We start from the raw sequence: 27,751 nt of genomic DNA, 5'->3' as shown, positions 1-27,751 counted from the left end.
AAATGTTTATTTCAGCTTATTTGGCTAAATTAAAGAATTGGGCTTACAGATACAGATGATGAATTATGTTTTGTCACATTTCTGCTGATTCTCCTTTGAAGTATTTTTGCTGAAGAATGGTGACTTTTAGATTTTGAAATGGGACAATGGAATAGTCTCTCACTGATTTCATGTCAACCATTAATAACTCTGAACAGGTTATAAACATACCATAAAATATGAAATATGGAAAACACAAGGAGTAACTTTAAAAAACAAGATTAAATAAAAAATGTTTTGAATCACTTCCTATTCAGTCTAATAGCTTTTTATTCAATAATGAGCATTGGCACAGAGAAAGCATAACTGACCATCAATCCCAAATGTATTTGTTGTAAGCCCAGAAAAAGTGCCTAGTTGATGACCACAGTGTGCAAGTCAATAATCCAAGCAGTGCCATTACCGAAGGTAGAACAATTTTGTTGATGAATATATAGCAAATATAAATAAATTTATAGATGGATATATTTGTTTGTTATATATATGTCTAACCTAATTAATTCCAAAATCTCTGGAATTTTAATTTACAAGCATCATAAAATAATCCCAAAAGAAATCCCATCATCAATGAACATAACATAGCAGTGTCCAGTAACAGAGGAACAACATGGTGACCTTATTTACAAACATAATTGGTTACAATGTGAGATAGAAACAACAAACCAGCCCTGCCTAACAAAAAAGAATAAACATTGCAGAGAATCAAAAAAAAAACCCAGTCCAAGTCACATCATCATCCAAAGTATTAGTCAAATGGTATCATCTTAAAACCATTTCAAAAAGCCAATTAAGAAAGAGACAAGTGAACTTCTGGGGGCAAGATCATTCACAATCTTTACGCTATCACACATAGAAAGATCCCTGTTCTTAGTCCATTTCTTTTGATCTCAGGAGACCTGCTGAAGATCACCTCTAGATACAAACATAGAACAGCAGAGCAGATGGTTCCTAAGGAACTCTGAGGGCAAGCCATAAAAGGCTTTATAAACTAGTCCTTTCAAATGGATTCAGAAATTAATGCTGCAGCCCCATCCCCTCAAAATATTACATTATAGTATTTCATTTGTGAACAGCATGGTTGCTGCATTTTGTACTAAATGCAGTTTACAACTCACCTCCAATGTACCTCATATAGACATTCGTAACTAGTATCATCCATCAGTTTACTCAACCTCCTTCCCTATGCATCATCAAAACCCACCAAAACCCACCACACTATGAACACTCAAGGGGAGGGGGCAACTATTGTTTTCTGAATAACTTCCTTCAATATAACATGACAATCAAGTGGCAACAGTTTGTCTAGTTACCATCTGGATACTTATACAGTACATATTTTCAATTAACATATCCACCATTAAACCACCATGCTCCTGAGGACTCACTTCCACTATGCTCCCACAGCAAAGATAAGAGAAATCACTACAAACAATATAAATATAAATATAAAATCAATTACATATAAAAACTAGAACCAAGGAAAGTTGCCTAAAAAGCATTATCTTTTGCACAGCAATTGTTCTATGCAATGGAAATGCACTACTTGCAGATGACAATTGATATACTGTATTGCAATGTTACCCTGGTGGTACTGGTATTACTAGTATCATTAATAGTAATGGTGTCTGAAATTTAAAGTGTTATTAAATATGCTACAATTTGCGTCAATGGAAAAGTTTTGTCATCTTCTGTTGAAATAACTACTTCGGAGGAATTATTCTTCTCAAAGCAGGAATACATCAGCAATAAACTGTTCTTCCCACTAATTAAAACCAAGGGGATGGGGGAGAGGAGATTGTGCACATCCCAAATCTTCCTTGTTCACCAATGTTTTCTGTTTAGTTCATAAGGGGAAGCACATACATGGGCCAAATTGCCTTCCACAGAAGCCAAATTAAGGAGTTCCCTGTGAATATCATAGACATAAACAGTGGAGGACCAAGATTTAAACTTTTATTTTTTTGTCCTTTTTTGAAAAAATTAATAAAATATGAAAATAAGAAACTAACTAAACTAAGAAAAATATATATAAAGAAATGACCTCCCCCTTCATTAAAACAAATAGTTTCTGTAACTTACCATCTTTTCTAACATTTCAAACAAAGGTCTGCTTTTCTGATAATTTCCCTTATCTATGAGTTATAAAGCCTCGCATTATAAAGCTTTGTCATTCAGTCCTAATCAACGAGTCCATTAAGAGCTACAATTTACAACAAACCAATTCTATATTATTTTACTTTTAACATAGTAACTTATTTTCTCTAAACCCACAATGATTTTTTTTTCTTATCTCTTATCTATAACCAAATCTTTAAAGCTTCATCATTTGAACCAATCAAGAAAAATGCATTCAAATCTGCCAGAAACAACATGTTAAGAATTTATCTTTATTCACTTCAGATAGTGTCTTACAAATTAATTTTATCATTTTCTCTTTGTCTTCTTTTAGAAAGTCCTTCACAAGTTTAATACACACCAGAAATAACACCTATATTTTAACCTGAATCAAATAAGCCAACTTGGTTATTCTTTAACAGCATAGCTCAGTGATGGCTAACCTTTTTGGGCTCCTGTGCCGAAAATTGTGCTCACGTGTGCGCGCTCACATGCCAGCACCCAGAAGGCAATGCACGCAGGGCCCCTCCATGCCCCCTGCACTGTTGTGGTTAGCCAGCAGCAGGTGCAGATGGCTGAGGAGAGCGATGACTCTGATGAGGGACCAGGACCATCAGGGAGTAGACTGCTGCCTTCAGATATTGTGGGGGCTGGCAGCAGTGACAAGGAGGTTCCCGAGGAGCCAAGTGCACGTGCACGAAGGATTACTCAGTGGAAAGATCAATTACAGCAGCACAGGCGACTCAGGAGTAAGGCTGCAAGGTAATGGCCCCTCCCTCAAGAGGATAAAAGCCAGGTTTGAAAAAGCGTTCTTTGCAGAAAGCAAAGAAGCTCTTAAATTCAACTGGTGGACATCTTAGTTCGTGTTTTGAGAATTTTGTAAATTAATTCTTATCTCTGGATTTTTGGCAGCCTTGACAAACAATTTGGCAAGGCTCTTTCTTGTCGGAGCTAATTAGTGGAAAGCAGCCTTCAGAACAGAATTTGTTATTAAACCTTAAAAGGTGGGGGCTGCTGCCTTTGTCTGTGTTTGCTCTTGGGGAACCCAGTTGGGGCAGACCATGCGCATGCGCATCAGACTCCCCCACTCGCACTGCACAGTTGGGCTCTTCCAGGCGACCTTTTGCATGCTGGCAGAAGTGGTTCTGTATGCCACTTCCAGCACGTGTGCCATAGGTTCACCATCATAGGCATAGCTTATTGATTTCTCTGAAAAAATGTCTTCTTCCCATATCTATAAACAAATTTTAAAGCCTCATCATTCAGTACCGGTCAAGAAAAGCCCATTAAGAGCTACTAGAAAGAACATCATATGTATATTTTAAACTTGATCAAGTAACTTGACTTTAAAAGTACATTAGGTGCTTTTAAAAATCTTCATGCTTATTTCCTTTAAATAGTGAAGTATCCCAAAAGTTGATTTCATTTCATCTTTGTCTTTTCTCAGGAACTCCTTCATGAGACTAAAACATGTTCAAGTCACCTAAATTCTGATTTATTACTTGTGTATCCATTTTGGTTTTTAAGACTTCAGTCAGTTTCACTTGCAAATCCAATGTAACATCTCTTTCTATATCACTTGTGAACTTCAAACTTCCACATCCAAAACAGCCTGGTTTTCAGTTGTATTGTCTTTTATCTCCTCTTTAAACCCATAGTTATGGTAGCAGAGGTCTTAAAAAAAATTTCTGACTGTATTGTCCCCAAATTTCTTTGACTTCTTCCAAAGTTAAAATATTCTTCTCCATTCTGCATTAGTGGGTTTCTTCTCCATTGATTATAATTTTTAGTTCTGTTTGGTTGTCTCTAATGTCTGACCTTCAAAATCTCTTCTTTTTCTTTAATCCACAACATTTTTCCACGAAAAGATTTCTTACATTTATATTCAAAATATTGATATATTTTAAATGGGAATTTAAACAATATGCAGAAGAGATTCATAAATAAATATTAAATTAAAATAAATAATTAAATAAATAAATAACCTATGCTCTATAAATTCATGCTATTGCACAACGTGTCACACTATTTTACAGTGGATTTGCTCTGGAAGTCTAATATGTGTAACATGAATACTTTCTTGTTCTGATTAATGCATCAAACATCCTGTGAACAGAATATGTGAATAGAAAAGAAGTGTTCCCATGCACATTCAAAATTATGAATGAATGAGGATTCTTCAAAAGAGGTTTTTGGCTGTGCAGAGATAGAACATTGAGAATTTCACCTAATATGAACTTGTAAGATAATGAAATTAATATGAAATATTTGATAAAACAATTTTAAGGACATCTTTACAATACCTAATATTTGAACTGCATTTATGTGTAAATAAGTGAGAGAACAACCACATTACTTCATGTGAACTTAATGAATTTTCATTTTCCTACCTTTATTCAAACCAATATAACATACAACATAGTTAAGTTTTGCTTCCTCAAGAAGTGGCAATAGCCTCAAATTCAGAGACTTTAAAAGGGGGATCAGACAAATTAATTATGACTATGGACAACTGGACTAGTCTTAATGGCTGTATAATTTAACACGGTATCAGCTCTTTGTGAATGTGCAACATGCAAATCCATACATTCAGAGTAAGGTTACAAAAACCAAGGGATTCTGGTGGGACTTCCAGTTTGAGCTTCTTCAGTGACAGACCGAAACCTCGTCTCTGCGAGGCTTCGATCTGTACTCGCCGCTGGAGCGCCCCGAGCCGGCTGGTTTCGGGGCTAAGCCACCCCGTAGAGGTGGTGAAGAGGGGGGAGACTGCCAGCAGGGTTGAAGAGAGCCGCATCTCTCCTCCTCAGCTGGCCATTACTCCCTTTCCCGAAGGCGGTTGCAGCAGTAGTCAGAAATGGCCACCACAAAGAACTCGACCAGAAAAGAATGTGCAGGAGGAAGATAAGAAGAGAAAGTTTTGGTTGACCGGGTCAAACAGCAAAAGCAACAAATAAGGTACCCTGGAATTGAAACTGTTAAAAAATAATAACACTGTTCCCTAAGAAGATTTTTAAGCTGCAAAGGAGAGAGAAAAGAAAAAAGATTTGGTTTTCTCCTTTTCCTATACTGACAGCTAAGAGACTTAAGCAAGAAATTGGAAAAAATCCACTTTGACATCAATAGGCATTTAATGCTGAAAATAAAAAGTCAAAGGGATAATAAAGATTTCTGGATAATTAAAAGCTTTTGAAAACAGGAAAGGAGAGAAAAAGAATAAAAGGGTAGGATCTGGAAGGGAGGAGACTGCCTGGAATTAAAAAGAACTTACAGTAAAATCCCAACAAGACTTCCAAAAGATACATTCTAACTGAAATATCGCAACAAAAACCCCAGGAAGAGAAAGTCGAAAAAGAAATAAGAAGATATAACTCGGGACTATCTGGATTACTTGATGATTTCTGGATTCTTGGTTATTGTTTTGAATGAATTCGATTAGAAGTTATGTATCATGTATTATATTGAAGGTCATAAACTTAAGGTATATATTGAAGTTTAAGTAAGAGTTGAATGGATGTAATTAAAAGATATAAAGGTGTCATACTCCAATTAGTAACTACAGGAGAAAATTTGTTTAATGAGAAAAGATAATATGAAATCAATCGGGTGGTTGTTTAAAACTGTTTAAAATGACTCCACTTTTAGAAGAACTGAAAATGGAACTTAAAAAGTACAAAGAAGATGCACAAGAAGGGAGAGGTTCTTTTGGCTTTGTATTTCAGTTTTTAGAAATGAAAATTTGGAATTATGAGAAACAATAAGAAACGTCTGCAAAACAAGAAGACTGGGACAAAGAAGAAGCCATCTTTAATGAACAAGTAATCTTAGATGGGGGGGAGGGAATGGAAAGGGAGGAAAGAGAATGGAAAGTTTAAGATTGGGAAAAACAACTCCAAAAAAAAAAAATAGAGTGAAAAATAAGTATAAAATCAGAAAGCAACAGAAGAGGGAAATGCAGAAGAGAGAATTAGAACTAGAGAGACAAGGGGGTAAAAGGGGAGGGAGAAGATGAGAGGGAAGAAAGAAAGGAAAAGAAGTTATAAAGGACAGAAGCAAAATATAGAGAAACAGGGCCTATTTAGAGATAATGGGTGAAAACTTAATGGAAAAAGGGATTCTGCAAAGGTACATAAGATAGTATGGTTATATTAGAAGCAGAAATAATTTTAGAAAATATGAAACAATGTATGATTAAAATGTCTGATAAAATAGCTATCATAATTCAGTGGAATGCTTGTCAATAAATAAATGTAACAAAAGGTATATTTAATGATTTATAAAACATATGTGAAGAGAAATAAGGGAAAAATTAATTATGGAGATTATATGTGTTTTTAAGGAAGTATGATATTTAATTGAAAAGAAGTGTTAAAGATGCTAAGATTTTAATGATTATTAATGATAGAACTGAACTGGAATGGAATGAGGGTTTATAATTACATATATTTACAATCTTTCTTTCTTTTTAAAAGAATATAGTGTGCATTATAAGAATATACCAAGCAGAATTCGATTAGAAGTTATGTATCATGTATTATATTGAAGGTCATAAACTTAAGGTATATATTGAAGTTTAAATAAGAGTTGAATGGATGTAATTAAAAGATATAAAGGTGTCATACTCCAATTAGTAACTACAGGAGAAAATTTGTTTAATGAGAAAAGATAATATGAAATTGAAACAGAACAGACAAAAGTATAAATATAATGATTTGAATTGAGATGAGATAATCAAAATAAAATTGAGAAAATTAAAAGAGGGGAAAAACTATATAGAAAATGTAAAATAGTATAAGATATGGAATAGAATACAAAAAGGAGCATGAAATTGAGTTTTGTGTCTGTATAAAGAAGTTCAAGGGACCATGCTATTTTGAAAAAAGATGTTTTACTTGTATTTTGTTTGTGAAAACCCAAATAAAACTTTATTTAAAAAAAACCCGAGGGATTCTGGGAGAAGAGACCTTCACCTATCCTATGGACCATAACACTTTAGTAGGAAAACAAGAGGAGCAAAGACTTTGGGGACATATACTGTTTGTAGTCTGGCATGGCATGGCACAAGATAGAGAGGGAAAAGGGCATTGATCTGATCCCACATGGTACTTTTAAAATTATTTTTGCTCTTTCTTTCCTCGTAATGTAGCTTCTTACATTAGCTTGAACATATGTTATATGCTATCATCAAAATAAAGTAAATCTATATAACATGCCATTAATTTGTATATCCTGTCAAGGTCCAGGATCCAGCTCAGTCCAGAAATAAAATGTAAAATAAAATAAATAAAATAAAATGGGCTTTAGTTAGCTTCTTAGCTCGCAGAGAACACAAACGATACTAATCTTTACTTTGATTTGATCAGCACATATGCGCTCAAGATGTTTAAATAGACAAAATGGTGTGAACCCATAGTCTAATACTGACTTCAACAACATATTTTTCCTATGTAAATATTTTGGTACAAACTACTTTTGTTATAAAACAAATGAAATGAATGTTAAAATATATATTTTTAATTGGATTTGTTCCATGATAGTAAATAGGCTGACATACAAAAGAGAAAATCATTTAAACTTTTTGCAGTATTTATTTCCATGATTGGGTCTGATAACTTTTTGTATATTTAATTGCTTTTAAACAATTTACAATGCAGTATTTTACATGTCACAAGTTATTAAGAATGAATATCCAAGCAATATGATCAATGTATTTTTGAAATTAAAGTCATGAATAAGCAGTCTTACCAATAAACAATCAACTGTATAACCCTTGATTGAAATCTCAGGTTACAGTGTTTCATTAAAATTACAAATTATAAAAATCGTTTTGCAAATCTCAAGTACCATACCACAAGAACTGAAATTTAATTGTGAAAGTTAATATAATTCTGACTTCAGTCATTTAAGACATTCTACCTATTTGTATCTTATTTACATTCTCCACCAGGAAAATTTGCCATGTTCACGTCAAGGGCTGCCATTACTGTTTTTAACAGCTGGTTGTACGGAAATACTTGTTTATTAATAGTTCTATAGAACACCAACATCTTCTCTAGTCACTCAGACAAGTTCTGAAAACTATTGAAGTACACCTAGATATGACTATTTATTTATCTTTCTAACTTTCATTCCTGTTACTAGACATTCTGTAATCTACTGGTACTTTCCTTCCAAAGCAAGCTAGAAAAGGAAGGAAAGACTATTTTTTGTCAAATATATTATCTTACCAAAAGTACATATTGAGAATTATTTAGAACGTAATTTATAGATGAGGTAAAATCTTATTTTCATTGCAGTAGAATCCAGTGGGAAAGTCTTAAAAAATAATATTTAGTATTATTCCCAAAAGAAAGAATAATAGATCTTCATATACAGAACGTCGGGTTAAAATTTGTTGTTGTTTTTTTAAACTGCAATAACTGCAGTAGCCTAACTTCAAGGTTTCTTTGGTTTAATGTTGGATCCAAGAATCTGTGAATTACGTTTTTTTCACCCACTTCTAACAATAAAAAGATTCGACCTGCTATATCATACTCTTAAAACACTGGGTTATATTTACTTTTTTTTTAAGGCAGAATCATATGCTAACATTTTAATATGAAATAGCCTTCTTTAGCACATAGCATCTATTTGTGTATCTATATATGATTTTTAGTACAAACTTGATTTAGGATTAAGGTTCCTTTGTGTATACAGTATGTGTAGCACTTTTTGTCAATTAACCTCCCTATTCTTCATGCTGTACCATTCCAGCGTTCAAGAATCGGAATTATTAAGGTACAGGGAAACAAACCTGCCAACAAGAAAAAGAAGTTCAACAATGAAACCAGAAATGAGGTGGGCTACTCTTTATATCCCATGTTCAAGGGGAAACTAGATAGCTATCTGATGGAAATACTTTAGACCTCCGCACTGAGCAGAGCCTTCTTCCAACTTCTATGCATGTCCCTAGAGAAGTAATTTAATCCCCACTTCTTTTACCTAGGCTTTTCTGGGGAGATGCAAAGAGCAGTAAAGGACTGAAAAACATTTTAAAGACCTGGATCAGCCCCAGATACAGACTGTACTTACTGGACCCTCTCTGCATGTTTATGATTATTTACCCTTTCCATTGGCAGAACAGAACTGAAAATACTGGGGAAATCATTTGGTTGCAGAATTGTAGATATATGTTACTTACTATAGATACTCTGTGTGTGTGTGTGTGTGTGTGAATCAATTTCTTAATATGTAATATGATGGGGGTAGTAGGTGTCTCAGAGTGGTTATTTCTCATTACATAACATGGATTTGGGAGGCGGCTGTTGCAATTTCTGGTATTTCCCCTTTTTTTCCTATGGTGGGATAAACAAGATTTTTGTTTCTTTTAGCACTTGAGGGACAGGATACTGAATGTTGTCTTGGTTTTTTTCCCCTCACTGATCAGATGGAGTGGATATATTCATTGGCTACTGACTGGTAATCTCAAACTATTTATTGTACTTCATGGTTGGCAACACTGAAGACAAGAACAAGTTGTTTTCAAACTGCTTTGGGAATTATGGGATGAAAGTAACTTGGCTATAGGGCCCAATCCTCAGTTTTACATCTCCTTCCCAGGCCACCTCAGTGATATGTGAAGGATCCTAATACCTGGAAGCTGTGGAACAAGCTTTAGCTCAGCCTAAGCAAGACCAAGTGGACCTCCTGCTTTGGGGGACCTTCAATCTTTAGTTATGTTTTGTTCTGCTTTTTAAAAATGTTTTTTGAAAGTTATAGTAAGAGTAATAAAAACTAATGAGAGGCTGTAAATGTATGAAGCCTGCAGGCTGTATATTCTTTGGGTTTGCATGTTTTAATATTCCTTATGGAAGGCAACAATTTTCCACACTATATCACTTTGTCCTACTTTGCAAATACTTTTATTTCCCATTATTCATTATAATACACCACTGAACATGTGTGCTGAAATGAACAAGGAACATTTTTACAAGTTTCCCACAGAACTGTGCAGTGCTGGTTTTTAAGATGTGCCCAAAATAAATTATTTCCACAACTTATAATGATTTTCAAGAAATCCAGTAGAAAACAAAAGATGTATTGGTATCACTTTCCTTTCCCTGACCCTAAGGGAAAAGTCAGGCATATTCAGCATTAAAAGCAAAAGAATCTCAGAACTTTAAAGCTGGCTGCCAGCCCAACAGCACCAAAGGATTAATTAGCAAGTCAAACAAGATGCTAATAGTCCGTAGGAAGCATGGCTTTAGAAAGCTGCTCGTTTTTCTTGCAATAAGGAAAATAAAGAAGTAATTCTAGGAACCTTTATTAACCCATAAAGCCTGGATAATTACATTATGGTGAAGGTCTGCCACCTTTGCATTAATGTAAGTTGCTGCATGTCGGTTTTTGGTGACACTGTATTATGCCTGGTTCTGTGAATAAATGTTAACATGAGAGTTTTGAAGCTCAAGACGCATTTGCAGCAAATGGTTTCAACCAGACCTTTGCTCAGTGATAGTTTGATCATAAAAAGTTCATTTTCCAGCACACAAGACAAGCCCAAGAAATATTCAACTGAGTAAAGCATTTCCTTAATATAATGCTTCCATTCACCAACAATTACCACTAAGCCAAAGGAAAGAACAGGAACAAAAAAAGAGCCCTATGGATCTTACAGATTACACATCATAAAATAAAAAAGCTGTTGCAGCTGGGGCATTGCTGGCCAATTCTAAATTGAAGTCCACAGCCTACTAATCTTTTTTTTTTAAGATAGTTCGAACATAACACATTATGTCAAAATCTGCACTGCTATCTCTGTCAGCCCAACTCTCTGATTCCTGTATCCTGCCTGGAAAATGATATTGTACCGAACAAATGAAAAACTATTCCATATTTTATTCTAACTAAAGAATATTATGGGTTGGCATATATCCAGCAAAGATACCCAGAGTGTTTCCTGAGATGTAGCATAATGAAGGAATATGAGGTTTTAGCTATTAGTTTCTTCATACATAAAGCCTTTATCATTGATGGGGAGGAAAAACTGAATATTTTCCGAGAAGACAAAGTTATCTTTGCTTTTTTCTCATAACTATTCACACAATAAACATATTTAGATTTTTCTTTTTTAAGTCATGATACTGGGGTTGGCAACATAGCATCCTCAGATGCCTATGACTCGCATCAGAACAAATACACCCAAAACTCTGTATCGTCCCTCCTCAATTTTCTGTGCAGTTCATTTATTTTTCACTACAAATCAAGAAGCACAAAGACAGCGGCATCCCTGGAGAAAGGTTGGAAGAAGAAGAGCATCTTTATAATTCCCCCTTCTGCTTGCTTGATGAATCTGGGAAGGGGGCACAACTAAAGGCAGAAAAAAGAATCTGAGATTTCCAAAGGAGTAGGTTTATTGTTCTAACTTAGGGGACTTTGTTGTGGATGCTATTAGGAAATTATTGCTTCCAAGTTATAGCACTACATTTATAGCTTTGAATTAGTATAGATAATCAACAAATATTACCAAAGTTGAACATATACAAATGTTTGAATCTGCAGAATTATGTGCATGCAGTCTCTTAATGGAATTTAAAATTTAAACTTAATGGAGTTTAAATTTGGGAGAAGTTTCTTGAGTAGAATGACAAATACAGAATCTTCAAGAGTTAAGAAATAATAAAATTGATCCCTTTTGGGGGGGGGTGGTCTCTTTCTTATTTTTTCTGTTGCAAAAGTCTATTAAATATTTCAATTTTGATAGCAAGGTCTTCAAAGCCTCCATCTAGTCCTAAAGCTAAGAAGACCTAAAGCTGCTGCCAAACTAATGAAAGCCTCCAGAACATTTAAACCTGATCAGGATTTTCATTCAATCACAGCTTTTGAAAATATGCAAAATGTGTAAGTAGTAAAAAACGAGTCTTTATAATAAATCTTTATTCCAGAAATAACAAATGAAACAATATGATGCAAAATTAAGTGCCAGATGGTAAATTCCAAAATGGAAAACTAAATCAAACTACTTCTGTTTTAAAAGGGCCTTTTATTTCATTGTAAGATATTTGTTTTAATTCAACTACGAATATTGTAACAATACATTTTTTCTTTTTTTGTGAATAGGGTTTTTTTTTTAAAAAAATCATCACAAAGTAGGTAGATATGCTATTCTGAAGAGCAGTTTCTTTTTTAACATTTTTAAAATTCTTTTCTGGGCAATTCCACAAAATTTCAGACACCTGATTTTTCATCATTTTCCATAAATGAAATATGCAATGCCTTCCATATTTGTTATAGATAAAACAAACTTTGGTTAAACCTTTGATCCTAATGAAAATGCATATGTTCTATTAGAACAAAATACTATATTTCATATATAAAAAATAAATGCAACTCAAAATATTAAAATTAATATACAAAATTAATTATGTATTAAAGACAACAATACTAATTTATAATATATACACTAGGTTTTTTTTAATATAAAACCTGTATACATTTCATTTCCTTCCTTTAGTCACATAATAAATCCCATTAAATATACTGTAGTTACAGAATCTAATTTCAAATCCAAATAAACATGCTATATTAAAGAGGGGAAAAACAGATTTTAGAATAGTAAAAAGATTCAACCAAGCCTGATTTTTTTGACACCCAATTAAAATATATTTTTAGTTGGTTTGTCCTTTGTTTACATCAACACATTTGTACTAAAACAAGGTGAACATTTTAATCAAAAGAGTAGTAATAGTTAATTTAATTAATAAATAAAATCAGTCATACCCAGATACCCAAGCTCAACAACATTATATCGTACTTAATTTACTCAAGTTTTACAAGTCTTTATGAAAGGTTTACACACATCTACTAGAATTCATATAAATATTTATAATACAATTACAGTATGCCCAGATTATGGAAGAGATAATAAAAGATAATGCTTAATATATCTAAATTTCAAATTTAAGGATAAAATTGAAAATGAAAACCAACTTGATTCTTGATTCTGTATTACCCCAATTGAAAATATAACTGCATAAACTTCCTGTTATTTGAGCAACTCTGAGTAAGCACGTAGAACTTACTTCTGTATTGCTGAGAAAATTACATGGACATTTTAATGCAAACATCTGTAATCACATCTGGCTTAAGGAAGTGTTTACCTCTACTGCATTATCCTAAGAGGAATACCTGTACGGTACTTTCATTTGGCATATTCATTCTCTTTGTTAGGTTACACAAAACAGCTGTAGTGCAAAAGTATTTGGGTTTGAATCTTAATGACTACAAGTGATATCCTACGGAGTGACAGTAACAACCTAAACAATTCTGGACTGGCTCAACAGTACAAGCAATGGCAATATTTAATTTCAGCAGGAGTTTATGGAAAATAAACAGAGTTGGATACAATCGAAGAGAGGAATTGTGAGGTTTTAGAAGATATTACTTGTAGATCATGAACTTCTTTGGCCAATCCTCAAAATAACATGGTAGCAAAGAAAATGGGAACGGTAACCTAAGTCACTTTGGATAGTGAGATGGCAGAATGTAAATTTAATAAATAAAAAAGTAAACAAACATGCAATTTGAGGGGGAGCCCCTGAATCAAGTTGTTATCTAAATATTTGTTGCAGAAATTATCCATTTTACATTGAGATATCTGCCCAATAACAATGATTTTATTTTACTATTTGATTACGTGATAACTATAGTTAACTATGGGTTACAGATAACCCAGGTACAGATAACTACGGGAATCCAATTGTACAGAAAATACTTTTAGCGGTCCTTTGGAGTTAATAAAGATCCTCAGCATCTGGTCTTTGAAATTAAATAACATGTTAACCTTTCAAAGTCCCTTGTAATTTACATTAACAATCTTTACATTTCAAACTGCAAGTATATTGGCCAGTTTTAAATATCTGCAACAATTATACCCAAATGCAATACTGCAGTTAAGAGTCTTGCTGCTTCTATACACAACTGAGGGCAATGAGTAAACATGTGCATTGTACACTAGCCATCGCAAAAATTTTGTTCTTGAGTCAGTCTATAGTGCTGGGTTTATTGCAAGGTCGGTTAAGTTACTATAAGGGATTTTTAATGAAAATAATTATAAATTTAAAATAACTGTGTTTAAAGCATTTAACAGTCACTGGGGTCAAGTGATTACAGCAGTTACAAGACCCCTGGGATATGTTCACACCAAAACAAAGTGAATAAATTACCCCAGCAGGCGTGTGTAATCACTAAGTGACCACAAAGGTCAGGCAGTATACAAGCCCAGATGACTTTCATGAAAAACCAATAATAAAAATTTATCAGTCAAGGAGCAAATGCACACACACACACACACAAACACAAACACACACACACACTATAGAGACGGAGTTAGCTAATAGTTATGGCACAAAAGAAACCACAAGGCAAAATGCAGAAAGATAAGGTTAGATACAGAAGTGGGGAAAAATAAAAGTTGATGAGGATGTGCTATGGTGAAGATGAAGTCTTAAACCATTCAGTTCATCAATTCAGTCCTCTTAAACAGGCATTTCAGATGCACACCTAATTAATTCAAAATACTACCTCTTGCTGCCAGAACATAAGACTATGGAGAAAAGAGAATATAAAGGAGAAAATGCCAGAAGTCTTAAAATTATGAGGGGGCGGGAAAGCTATAATGACAACTACTAAGTAAAGTTCTATGGAGATTCTCAATAATCCAGGTCATAGTTGTCCCAAAGGTGCTTTTTCAAGAGGCAACTGGACTTTCTCATTTTTCTTTGAAGATATTTCTGACTAATCACTCTTCCATTCCCCCCCCGTCCTGTCAGAGCTAAAGAAGCTTCTTCGATGAGAAGCAAAATGTCTTGAAAGAAAAACCAGAAAGTGCAGTTGCCTCTTGAAAAAGCACAATTTAATGAGTAAATTAGTTTCTGCTTGTTCCAGGGGACAAAATTAGAATCAATATTGAAAATCCCAGCAAAAGCAAATTTCAGCTAAAAATGTGGAGCAACTTCAAATGGGATGAACTATCATAACTATCTTAAATGAATTTGTGTTTCCTTGGAAGGTGATTAGAACTTTTTTATCAACAAGGAAAGCTAGCCATAAATTGCATCTTGCATTGCAGGTCTTATCTTAAGAAGCAGCCCCTTCCAACCAACTTTGTAAAAATGAGCTCATCTGCAAAAAGGGACTATAAGAATTGGAGTTCAACTCACCCAGATAACACCAGGTTGGAAAAGATGGGTTGGAAAGCTGGATTAGATTACCAAAGCAGAATTAAAAGGTCATAATTCTGACTATAGTAACTAGACACTTTATGATGTTAACCTAGGACAAACTGGCTTCCTGTTAGTTTCCAAAATTCATATGAATGCAGGCTCTGATCTTCAAACTTCAGCTTTGTTAGATTTCAGTGAATTGAGGAGAATTTGCCTTTCCTGCTATTTTCAGACATGAACTAAAATAATTCTTGTACAGAAGGGTTGTTGGGACCTCCAAGTATGAATATTGTTTGAAGGAACCAGCTTCTTGAAGCTGTCCTTTCTCAATCTTCTACGGTTCATTCATCAGCTGTACGAAGGACCTTGGAGGTCTTTTAATCCAACCCCAATAACTTCTAGCTTTGAAACCCTGTATCATTTCAGATAAATGGTTGTCCAATCTCTTCTTTAAAACCTCCAGTGATGGAGCACCCACAACTTCTGAAAGCAAGCCATTCTGCTGATTAATTCTAGTTGTGAGGAAATTCCTCCTTAGTTCTACTATGATTCTCTCCTTGATTAGTTTCCATCCATTGCCTCTTGTTTTGCCTTCAGAGAGTAGATTTACCCCCTCCTCTTTGTGGCAGTTCCTTAGATATTGCAACACTGCTTTTATGTCACCCTTAGTCCTTCTTTTCATGAATAGTTCTTCTACTCATTCATAATTCTGCTTTTGTTTTGTTTGGTGCTTTTTGCAAGGTGGGCACTGTCTCTGCTAACTTCTTGCAGACTACTATTTACCTAATTTATTTTGTGGTGGGTTTTAAATGATTTACAAAACCACACTGTAAACTTTTTAGATCAAAGCATGAGTTATATTTTAGTAAACAGGGTTATTTGCCAGTTTGATATGAATCAGACTAAATATAGCCTATGAATCTGTGAAGAAACAGCACAGAAGCTTACTCCTGCTTTGAAGAATCTTGGAGATGATGGGAAGATTAATTACTTTTTTCAGCCTGCAGCTGTGAAGAGTAACAATGTCTTATTGCAATGAACCGCAGAAACAATTCAGGATCAAATTGCTTTAAACACATAAATTGGAATGGATTCTGAAAAGGTTAAACCATTCATCCAAATATATTTCTTTTTTCCCTACAAAAAAATTCTGTAAATTCTGTAATTTTTCAGCTGTAAAAATTCTTTGATGAATAATTTATTTCATTTTCCAAGGGCTTTCCAAGACAATCTGAAAAATGTCATTACAGATCTTTAGAAGCCTGGTCACTATACAAAATTGTAGAGGAGCACTGAGACCACCTCTCAGGGAGGAGGAGTAATGAAATGTGCTTTGTGACATCACAACCACAAATCTCACATCTGAATACTTTCAGTTGATGTTGAGGTACAAAATGGTAGGACTGCATTGTAACAACACAACATATATGTATTATCGGTTTTATCATCATGTATCATAGGTACAAGAGATCTATGTAAAAATGTAACAGATATGCTCTAAAAGAAATTTCATATAATTATGCAATTTTATTTACACAAGAATATTTAGAACAATTATTTTTCCTAGTGTCATATTTCCATTTTAATCTTCATGCTATTCAGTTCTTTCTTTTCTAGATAACTTCCCCAAATTTTCTAATTCTACACCACAGCCCTCAAATTTTAAGTAGGCCGGTGATACATATGCCTTTTTTGTCTCTTGTGTTTCTTGTTGAACCCTTATATCAACTTATTAATGGCCCACTAACTAATAGCCTATTAGGAAATGCTTAATAAAATTCAGCCCTGCAAACATATACCTTGCTCCTTTAAGACTATATGTAGAATAGCCTTCAGTTATCAAGATATTATGCCTGTATCCCTTTATCTGAAATAGATATCTATCTCCTAGTGTTATTCTGATATTCACAGTCCTTTTCAAACCATATTTAGTACTGAGTACAGTAGAAAAAGCTGTTATATTTTTATTATTCCTTCTTTGCAAAGGTCTAAAATTCAGGTATGCTTTAGGTCAGGTAATTATTCAGCCTTTGTCAACATGGGATGCCAAAAGGCAAAGGTTATGTTGGTGAAAATACAAGATCAGGCATGTAAATCCACATTAATTAACAGAATCATATTTTGTTTGCACCGGGTATATAACAAGATGACAAGGTTGTAAGGTGAATGCTTTTCAAAGCTCTAACACAATTAGGAGGTTGTAAGTGACACTTGGAAAGCAAAGGTTAATTTGGGTCATCAAAATGCAGTGATTTCTTACCTAACCAATCATTAAACTTCTTGACCTCAGAGGGTAGTCCCAACTCAGTAAAATCGCCTGTATGAAGCAAGATGTCCCCATAAGGCATCTGGACTCCATCTGTTCTGGAGTGTGTATCTGAGATGCAGACAAACCGTGTGTGGCCTGCTGGTTTCGGGGTGTCGTATGGAATAGGATCGACCCTAAAACAAACATAACAGATCCCATTAAAATTACACTAGCTATACACATTAAGCATATTAGATATATTCACTATGTAGATACTTCCTACATGATGGGAATTTTCAATCTTAAAGAAATCCTTCTAATACACAAATTGATATTTTTGTTGTTTTGTTTTTATACTGAATATTAGAAAAATAAAGATCTGAAAATACCATATAAATATATGATTTTAATCAATTATTTTGGCAAATAGAAGTTACTAAGTTTCTTTCACAAGGTAAATTTGAATTAAAGTATGAGGAATGACGGATGGCAATAAAGGAAGAGTTGTTTGAACCCAGGCAGCATCAAAATCAAATAAATAAAATAAACATGTATGTTCTTTTCATTCCTATATGGTTGCATCACGCTATGTACCTGACATATGACATACCTTCACAGATGAGTAAGGAAAAATTCCTGTTAGAATCATCTATTTCTGTGTATTATTTTAATGGTATTCACATTCTCTCTACCCCTTCCTCCCTTGTCTCTCTCCCTCTCTCTCTCTCTCTCTCACACACACACACACACAAACACACACACACACCATGCAGTGCTTTGGCTTTGAAGAGTTTTAGAGTGCAGAAGACATAAATGTAGCATCTGTCACTTAGTTCTTAATGTAGATAGGGCACGAGTTGTGCAGGGCAGGGCAGCTGCACAATCTGAGCAAAAGAGGCAGTAACTTAAAGAAGTTGCCAACTGGTGTTAGATAAGCATCCTGAACACTCAAAAAAACAATGTCTCATTGAATCTAAACAGCTGTACAATTTATGTACATTTATGTGTATATGTCAATGTTTATATGTGTACATTAGCCTATATACAAGGATGATCAACATATTTGGCTCTTTCTCAAACAAACCCAGACTGAAAATTTGAGAATCTTTGTGAGTTCTGATTATTAAATATATTATCAATCACTTTGCAGAATTTACCTCATAGTGAATTTAATGTTTATTGAGAATCTTTAAAGTAAAACAAAAAAAGTCAATTAAATATGAGATATTTGAAACATTACACTCATATTACAAATGTAATTGGCAATATCAGTTTTGGAAGTGCCATTTCTAGGTCTGGAAGTTCTCTCTTCAATCATTAGAGACATAAATTATTAAAATAATAATTATTCATTCATGTGATGTCAACAGAACAAACATACTCCAGGAAGACCATCATCATTACTATACAGGTTTACTCATCTTACTAACTTATCTACCAAAACAATTTTTCTAAACGGCATATGCAGAAATGTATTTTTAATACAATGAATGTTGTAGCATCCCCTAGTTCCCAGTTCTTACATAGGTGTAGAATATTCAGTCAGTCCAAAAACATTCAAGAGATATTTTTATGTACATGAACAAATAGATTGATAAAATATTTATTAATATTTGAGAAAAGATTGGGAAAGAGATTAAATATGGTAGGCACAGCAATATTCAAAAACAACAGCAAAAACAAATATGAAGGTTTGTGAAATCATACACTTGCACTTGAAATTATTTTAACTTGTATTTTTGTTTAGCTTTGTCCTTCTATATTTGTGTGTATGTATATGTTTGAATATATACATACAAAACACAAACATCACACAAAATATTAGAAAACAGAACATGGAGCTACTGTTATTGATAACACAAAAACTGCAACCAGTGCAAAATGTGGCCGCTCAGTAATTATTACTTGGACATGGAATACTAGTATCTGTACTAGTGATTGATTTTGGAATTTATTGATCAGGAATAGAACTCTTGTGTCAGCAGAAAGCATGTTTCCTCTATTGCGAAAAATGAACAGCCTGGGTTTCATGAAATGGCAATGAAAACTCTAGTGGTTTCCAAATATTTTTTCAGACAGCTTTACATTCTTAAAAATGATTGAGAACCACAAAGAGCTTTGATTTTTGTAGGTTATAGCTATCAATAAGTTGTGTATTAGAAGTTAAAATGGAGATATGTTAAAATATTTGACTTTGTGGCCCCTTGAAAAGGTCCCCTAACTACACTTGGAGAGCCACTGGTCTAGAATAAGCTCTGTAACGGGTACAACACAGAAATGGAAGGACTGACCCACAAAATTAACACATCCACATATATTGTTCCAATTTATTCTATGTCTTTTATAAAAAAGTGTAAAGAACCTTTTCACCAACCTTTCTGCCCCTCTGCCTAAATATGTTCTGAGGGGCTTCTTTTCTGGGTGGCAATTAGTGTTCTGCAAACATTAAGAAAATAAGTGCTTTACAAGGTACATGCTTGCACAAAGCACTTCTCTGAGACAATAAACATGCCTTTTTAAAAAAAAAACAATGATAGGACTAGAAGCTTCTCTGAAATCTCATTGCTCCACTTTTCCCCCAGGAAAGGTGAATGGCTATACATGCATGTGCATACTGTCAGAATGTTTACAGCATGACTACTATTGAGAGACAACCCAGGAGCAACACACAGCACACAGAGGCTTTGTCTTTTAACAGTGGCTTATGAACAAGACAGCTATATACATACATAGGCATGGTAGACAAATACCTGGCAGGCAATCAGTCTCCATTACTCAACATGGAGTATTCTACAATGAAGATAGAACACGAAGAGAAAAAGGAACATGCCCTCTCATGACCGTCTATATATAGACAGCTTCTTAAAACGGCAAAATCCTGTGGACCCATCCTCAATCTTAAAGTGGCAATACTCTGCTAATTCATTTTTATTGCATCAGCATTTACTGCAGCCTTACAACAGCTGGTCAGCTATTAAATCAATACCTTAACACATACAGCCAAGATCAGTTTACAAATCAGCCATGCAACCATGGAAAAGAATTCAGCTAATTGGTTGATTCAAAGAGAGGTGCTTCATATCTGCTTTCACAAACTTTGAAACATTTCTTTTGAAAATTTATACAGCTTCATTACTAATAGTGGGAACTGTACATTGTGTAGGACAGTGGTTCTTAACCTGTGGTGAGCAGAGCCCTGGGGAACTCCTCAAGGGCTTGAAGAAATGTTATGATTTAATCTATTGTTAAGTCTTTCTTGGGGTCCCGTGGCCATCATTCATGGCCACAAAAAAAACTTAAAAGGAGTTCATGGTGAAGATTGAGAACCACTGGTATGGAAAAACACACTTGGGCTTGAATACCTTTTCTATAAAATTCTTCCCCAAATATCTACTTGGACCAAAATTGGTTTTGGTCTTGTTCTTGGTCAAAACCATGTAGATTTTTGAGATCTTTGTTAGTGAAGATTAGCAGCATTTTCTTTTCATGCATTATTCCATGCTGATGATTATTTTGGCTATTTCATGCTTACAGACTTTCATGTTTATGGTTTGTTTTCTGAATTAGTTTTATTGAGCGTATTTCTCTTGAGATTTATAAATATATGGCAACTTAGAAATGATTTTTTAAAGAAAACAAATGAAAGAAATTCCCTATTTTCAATATGTGGACCAATTATTGCAAAACGGTTTAAAAAGAAATTAAGACATTCCATTTCTTATTTTTCTACTTCATTTTTTAGCTCTTTCCATTCAGACACCAGCTTATTATGTTTATTACAAACATTGCTTATTCTTGTAAAGAACCTTACAAAATAATGAATATGTAAAATAATATAACTTCTATCAACATTTAGAAAATCTTAGTGAGAATATGCAATTAATAAGCTTATAATGTTCTTAAATTAGTAACAGGTCAGAGGTTAAATTGGCAACTTAGATATAATTGTACTGACATATATAGATTTAATAAGTTTATCTAGTCATTTTCTTATAATGTTAATTCCAGAATGGAAACTTCCGGAATAATGCTTTGTTTGATAGTGTGTGGGCCTATGGTTAAAATCTTAGTATCATTTCACTTTGCTTCAAGAAGTGCTTTGTTCAAAGAATGAGCTTCTGTGTTTGTCTGAAAGAATATTATTAAGGCCTATTTGCATTAAGCATGAATATTCATCAGACCTATACTTTTATCATATATCCAGTACTTTCTCCAACTTATTCCCAACTTATCTGCTTTTTTAAATTTTCAAAGGGGATATTAAAACCAGTAGCTATGCAAAGTCAATTTTCTATTGTGGGTCATAGATAAACCAAACAAAACCAGAATTCCACTTTTTTTCTGCTGAAAAAATAAAATGCCTGTTTGAAATTATATATGTTTATGCTTCACAAAAGATTGAATTGCCATTTGCAACTGGAAGACACCAACAATTGTTTAAGTGAGCCAAAATGCAGTATTTCTCAAATATTTATGAGAAGGAAAGTGTGTCTGTGTACATGCACTCACACATACACATGCATGTACACATACTCTTTAGCTCCTTGCCCGAACATATACAATTTACAGGATATGACTATTAACTCAGGAACCATGCAACTAATTTATATTGTGGCAAGGCAAATACACATGGGGAAAGTGTATTATCTACTACTTTATTGTCATGTCTAGTGATATCAGCTCATGAACTGCATCCCTTCTCCACAGCTGTATTTTTATCTTCAAAGCATGAAGTTGGTGGTTTTGTTTCTTGAGCCCTGGGAACAGCAACAAACATATTCTTCAAGATGGTGTTCAAATTTACTGTAGATTTATTTGTTAATTTGAAAGAAAAATGGAAAATACACTGTTGAAGGGCCATGGAATTGTTGTAACTCCAATAAGAAATGGGACTGAAAGCTGGGGTTGGCAGGACACACTAAAGACATAAAAACAAAAATGAATATTTTATTGGCAGATAAGATGATTTTTAAAATTTTATTGTAACTATAAATATTTATAGAAAATATGTTACACACACACACACACACACATTTTAATATCTTAGAATCTTTACAAATATATAAAGATTATCTACCACAAACAGAAAACTCCTATAGGCAAGTTTCCTATTTTCAGAAATAGCCCTATTTTTTTCTTGGTGATTCAGTTTAAGTATGTCAGAACTTTTTACCTTCAAAACAAAGATTATTTTTACAATGATTATTGTATTATATGATTTTACAAGATTATTTTTACAATGAAAGACAATAATGTATCTTTATGGAAAGTTCTTTATGAAATTTTCTAAATAAAATGTTTATGTTAAAACTGTACACATCAACAGGTTCACCCAATTACACAAATCATGCTGATATTCATTAAATATTAAAATATTTAATATAGTTAAATTATCACATATGCCAGTAGTACAACCAAATAGGGGATCTTAATTATTCTAACATCTGTTGGCAAAGCAGCAGATGCCAGCCCCCTTTCCAGATGATTCCTGAAATGTCTTAATGACAACTTTCTCTTCCAGAAAAAGGACAAAGAAGGATCATCTGTCCCTCACTTGATACTAATCAGGACTTACTGAAAATCATACTAAAAAGTGATTGTATAATTCAACATTTTTAACAATGGCTAAGTGAAACTAAAAAACACTTGCTCCAGGAGAGGAAAGCTATGGCAAATCTAGACAGCATAATAAAAAGCGGAAACATCACCCTGCGAACAAAAGTGTGTATAGTCAAGGCTATGGTTTTCCCAGTTTCAATGTATGGCTGTGAAAGTTGGATCATAATGAAGGCTGAGGTCCAAAGAATTGAGGCCTTTGAACTATGTGCTGGAGAAGACTCCTGCAAGTCTCTTGGAATGCAAGGCGATCAAACAGTCAGTCCTAGAGGAGATCAACCCTGACTGCTTTTTAGAAGGCCAGATCCTGAAGATGAAACTCAAATACTTTGGCCACCTAATGAGAAGGAAGGACTCACTGGAGAAAAGCCTAATGCTGGGAACGACTGAGGGCAAAAGAAGAAGGGGACAACAGAGAATGAGGTGGCTGGATGGAGTCACTGAAGCAATTGGCGTGAGCTTAAACAGACTCTGGGGGAATGGTAGAGGACAGGAAGGCCTAGAGGAACATTGTCCATGGGGTCATGATGGGTGGGACATGACTTTGCAACCAACAACAACAAAGTGCAACTGAATTTTTAAGTTGTAAAATGTGGATTCAATAAACTCAGATAATAATGAGTAGTGTTTTTGGTCATAAATGCTAAAAATAAAAGATGTTCAAAATGGGAATGTGTGTAGTAGGGACTCTGCATATGGAGATTCATGCACACACATAGAGACACACACAGTGGCAAGCAGTTCCTATGCAAAAAAAATGGAGAAAAACATAAATCAATTTCATTGCATCAATGGCTTATCACGATGGATTCTTATCCTTATTTGGGTAGCTCAAATGGCCCCTTTGTGATTTTATGAAACTAAAACACATACATGTGATCCTTACTCTTATAATAAATTTTGCCTTCCTAAATTTAATGAACCCATTAAATATAATTCACTGCTTGTACAAGAATACATATGAAAGCATCCCTAACCTACTCTTGTCCAGTCTCCATTTCTAATGAAGGAAAGCTCACCATTTCCTTGAGAAATTGATTCCTCTCTCAAACTTCCATTTCCATTCAGTATGGTGCTACCTCACTAAAGATAATTATTTTTGACAAGATTTTGCTGGACTGGGAACTGTTGACAGAAATCAGGGAACAACATACACCAGCTTTATTTCACCATTGATTTTGGAAATCTCAGCAAAAACCTTGAGATCCCCCAAGGGTCAGAGAAGCCTGACCACGCAGACCATGGAACAAAAGGAAAGAAAAGAAAAGCAAGTTAATTACTGGCTACAAAAATGGTTCAGTGAGAAAGATGTGGTTTCTGGGGCAATGGTCTGAATTAACTAGATTGACCACTAGAATAAGATAAGTTGCATGTCCAAGGACTAGTAAAATTTTATTTGGCCAAAGTACCCCAATCCTGTAAGGAAAGTTTTAGTTGAATCTGAGGTATGTGTGTGAATGAAACTCACACTTATGCCCTGTGGAAATCATGCTACTGAAACAAAGCTTCCTAAAACAGTCAGGGAAAATAAAAAATAATCTTGGTTAAAGTGTATATCCTTCAAGGCCTGTAAATAAATGTTCAGAATATAGGAATTCTGACACAAACCAACCAATGATGCTGTTGATGTTATCCATACAATCAAATCAACAATACATCAAGGAACTGCCAAACAGGCTAACGTAAATAAGACCAACAAAAAATCTCCAAGACCACCCCCACCAACACTGATACTAGAATATAAACTGAGAGCAAATCCCGCTCCTTAGCAGGATGATGTTAGCTAGTTGGGTAATGAAATGTCTAGAAAACAACCAACCTCAGAGAACATCAAGGACCCCTCAATATAGCTTGATCTCTCTGCACAGGAGAATAAAATTCAGTAGATATAATAGAAACCAGAAGATATGATTGCAGTGTCTGCACTATAGTAGTTAAAGAAACAGGTTTTTTTTCAGAAGGCAAAGAAGCAATAGCAAAGGAGTTCTTATTGCACTGAATGTTTAAAATATTCATACCTTCTAAAACAATCCAAATGAATAAACTTGGCAATGCTGGCAGAAAGCATTTTGGTTAAAAATAAGTGGAGGTACAACTATGGTATTCTCTGGCACCTGCCAAATAATATTCTAAAAGCAAACTGCAAATCATTCCCAAAAAAAATATGAAGCCAAAGTGATTGGACAGTTTAAAGATCAACATTGTGAAACAAATTCTACCAGGCATGATGTTTTTTTTTTTTTTTCAGAAAATTCCTGATTTTTCTTTCTCTTTGAGAAGGTAATGGAAGATGGGTGGGAGAATCAGAATCAGAAATTCAGCTATCCTTGACTTGATACTAATCAATAGGGAATGATACTGATACAGAAAACTGCTGAGTGACAAAGATATTTAATTTTGGGGTTCTTGATCTTATAGAAAACTAAAATGAAACATAATCAAACACATACCTTGAACTTCAAACAAAAAGATTTTTAATAAACTCAAAGGCATACTAACAAGAATCTCATAGAAGTAGACAATGTTGAGAAAGTAAGTGTTAAGAAAGAAGCATAGGATGTTCAGGAAATGTACTAAAGGGAATGTACTAAAGTCAATGTTACTCCCAAACTCTAGCAAAGATCTGGATACAAAATAAGAAATATACAAGAAATTGTTTAGATTGTTCTCATTATCAAGTTTATTAAATATGGGTTGGATGGCATAATGAAAATGGAAGCAATACTCTAAAACCATCCTAAAAGAGTCTTTGTTAGTAATTATCTACTACATGAGAAATGGAATGAGGTACCAAGGTTTCTGACCTGGGACTGTTACTATAATATGAAATTAATAACTGGGTTGTAGTTGGAGAAATATTTATGAACACTTTAGATAACAGAACTAATATAAGATAGAAATACAATTTTAAATTATCTTATAAGAGAAAAGAGATTTACCTTAGTATGTCTTAACTTAAAGTATCCATTACTTTGTTCCATCCAAATACTATTGCTGCTATTGTTCCATGTACTGTAATTAAGAGGTTTTGGAGGAATTAATTGTGGCTTCTAAGCCAATAATCTCTTTTTTAATTGCAAGTTAAAGATACTTGATAAAATTGGCAGTATCTACTTGAGATGTTCAGTGATCTGGATGTGAAAGGGAAAAGGAGAATAGGAGTGAACACACTGTATCTGTCTATAACTCTTTAAACAGACATTTGATTTACAGGGGTGTCAGCGGGTGCAAGTTTGCTCAAAAATCTTGTTTCTTTCAAAATGGCAGTAACCTTGTTAAGTCATTTTTGTGACTTTTAGAATTACATGCTTGACTCTCCTGCCCTGGCAAAGCAATTGGGGTGGGAGAGGAGTGCTCACTTTAACACCTTGCAAAAAAAAAACACCCTGCAAGGACAGGCAGTCTCCAGGCAGTCTCCAGGAGTCAAAAATTGACATGAAGGCACCAAACAAAACGTTGTTAAAATTAACAATACAAAATCAAAAACAAAAACATTGCTTTGTGTATACTAGGTACCTGAGAGAAGATTTAGTGTTGGTGAGAACCATCTTGCTGTTAGATATAAATTCAAGAGTAGGGACATATTTGGACCTCCTCTGTTATTGTCAGTTTGGGCTGAAATTAACAAGGTCAATTGCTTCTGTTGCATATGTATTTTCATCAACTATGAGGTTACAGTCTGATTATTTTTGAGTAGATAAAAATGTGGACATTCAAACATTGAATGTCCATTCAATGTGGATATTCAAGCACTAAAAAAAAAATCAAACAATACGGGAAATAAATCTGCACTTGATATGCAGACCCATTGATATTAGTTGTTGTCCACAAAGAGGTTCAACTTTTCAAGCAATATCTCAATTTTTTCCGAGTTTGATTTATATGATAATTCCCCAGGCCTTTTTCCTTTTTTTCCTTTTCATTTCTAGGATTACTAATTGTGAGGTTACGTTACCTTTAGATCCTGACTGCAGATGTTAGTGAATATATATAGATATATCTACTGTAAGTAATTTAAAAAAAATAAATATTTATTAAATAATCAGATTATTGAATTAGAACCTTAAACTTGTATTTTAATTGAACTTTAATTTATATTTTCTATATATCAAAATGACTTACGTGATACAAGTTATTTAAGCTGTGAATGGGAGCTCAGAGATTTTAACAAACTACTATATTTTATGTGTTAGAGAGAAAAGAATTATAAAAGAAATAAACTAAATGCCAGCCTCTGTATCACTCCTCATGATACTGGGATGTTCTTTGTTGAAGTAATTCCAAACCAGGCTATTAATTTTCTTGGAACATTTATTAATTGCAAAGCATTTGCAAAGCTCAAAATGATAAGGTGGCCATCAAATTTAAAGCTGATAGTTGGTCGCTCAAAACTGAATCCATCATCAGAATGTTTTTAAATGGAAATAGCAGACTAATTTATAACTGTGAATGAGACCCACATACAAAGTTTCCTGCATATCAAGTTAGCCCATCAAAGAAATAAAATTCAGCATAACTTTCTCCACCGCCACTC

General features: G+C 34.0%; 1 protein-coding gene across 3 annotated transcripts in view; it reads right to left on the bottom strand.

Moving 5' to 3' along the window:
- The window catches only part of MPPED2 (metallophosphoesterase domain containing 2), a 150,103-nt gene that overhangs the window by 75,713 nt on the left and 46,639 nt on the right, over window positions 1-27,751 (bottom strand). For all 3 annotated transcript variants that reach the window (XM_026664782.2, XM_026664783.2, XM_026664784.2), the window contains exon 3: window positions 17,614-17,795. In XM_026664782.2, coding sequence (XP_026520567.1) covers window positions 17,614-17,795 — 182 coding nt within the window. The remainder of the gene's footprint in view (window positions 1-17,613; window positions 17,796-27,751) is intronic.

The sequence above is a fragment of the Notechis scutatus genome, chromosome 1 (genome assembly GCF_049901735.1).
Source record: "Notechis scutatus isolate UNSWTSFEM ecotype Mainland chromosome 1, rNotScu1.2, whole genome shotgun sequence".
NCBI classification, from domain to species: Eukaryota; Metazoa; Chordata; class Lepidosauria; order Squamata; family Elapidae; genus Notechis; species Notechis scutatus.
Note: the sequence above shows the minus strand (reverse complement) of the source record. Positions and strands in the feature narration are given on the sequence as shown.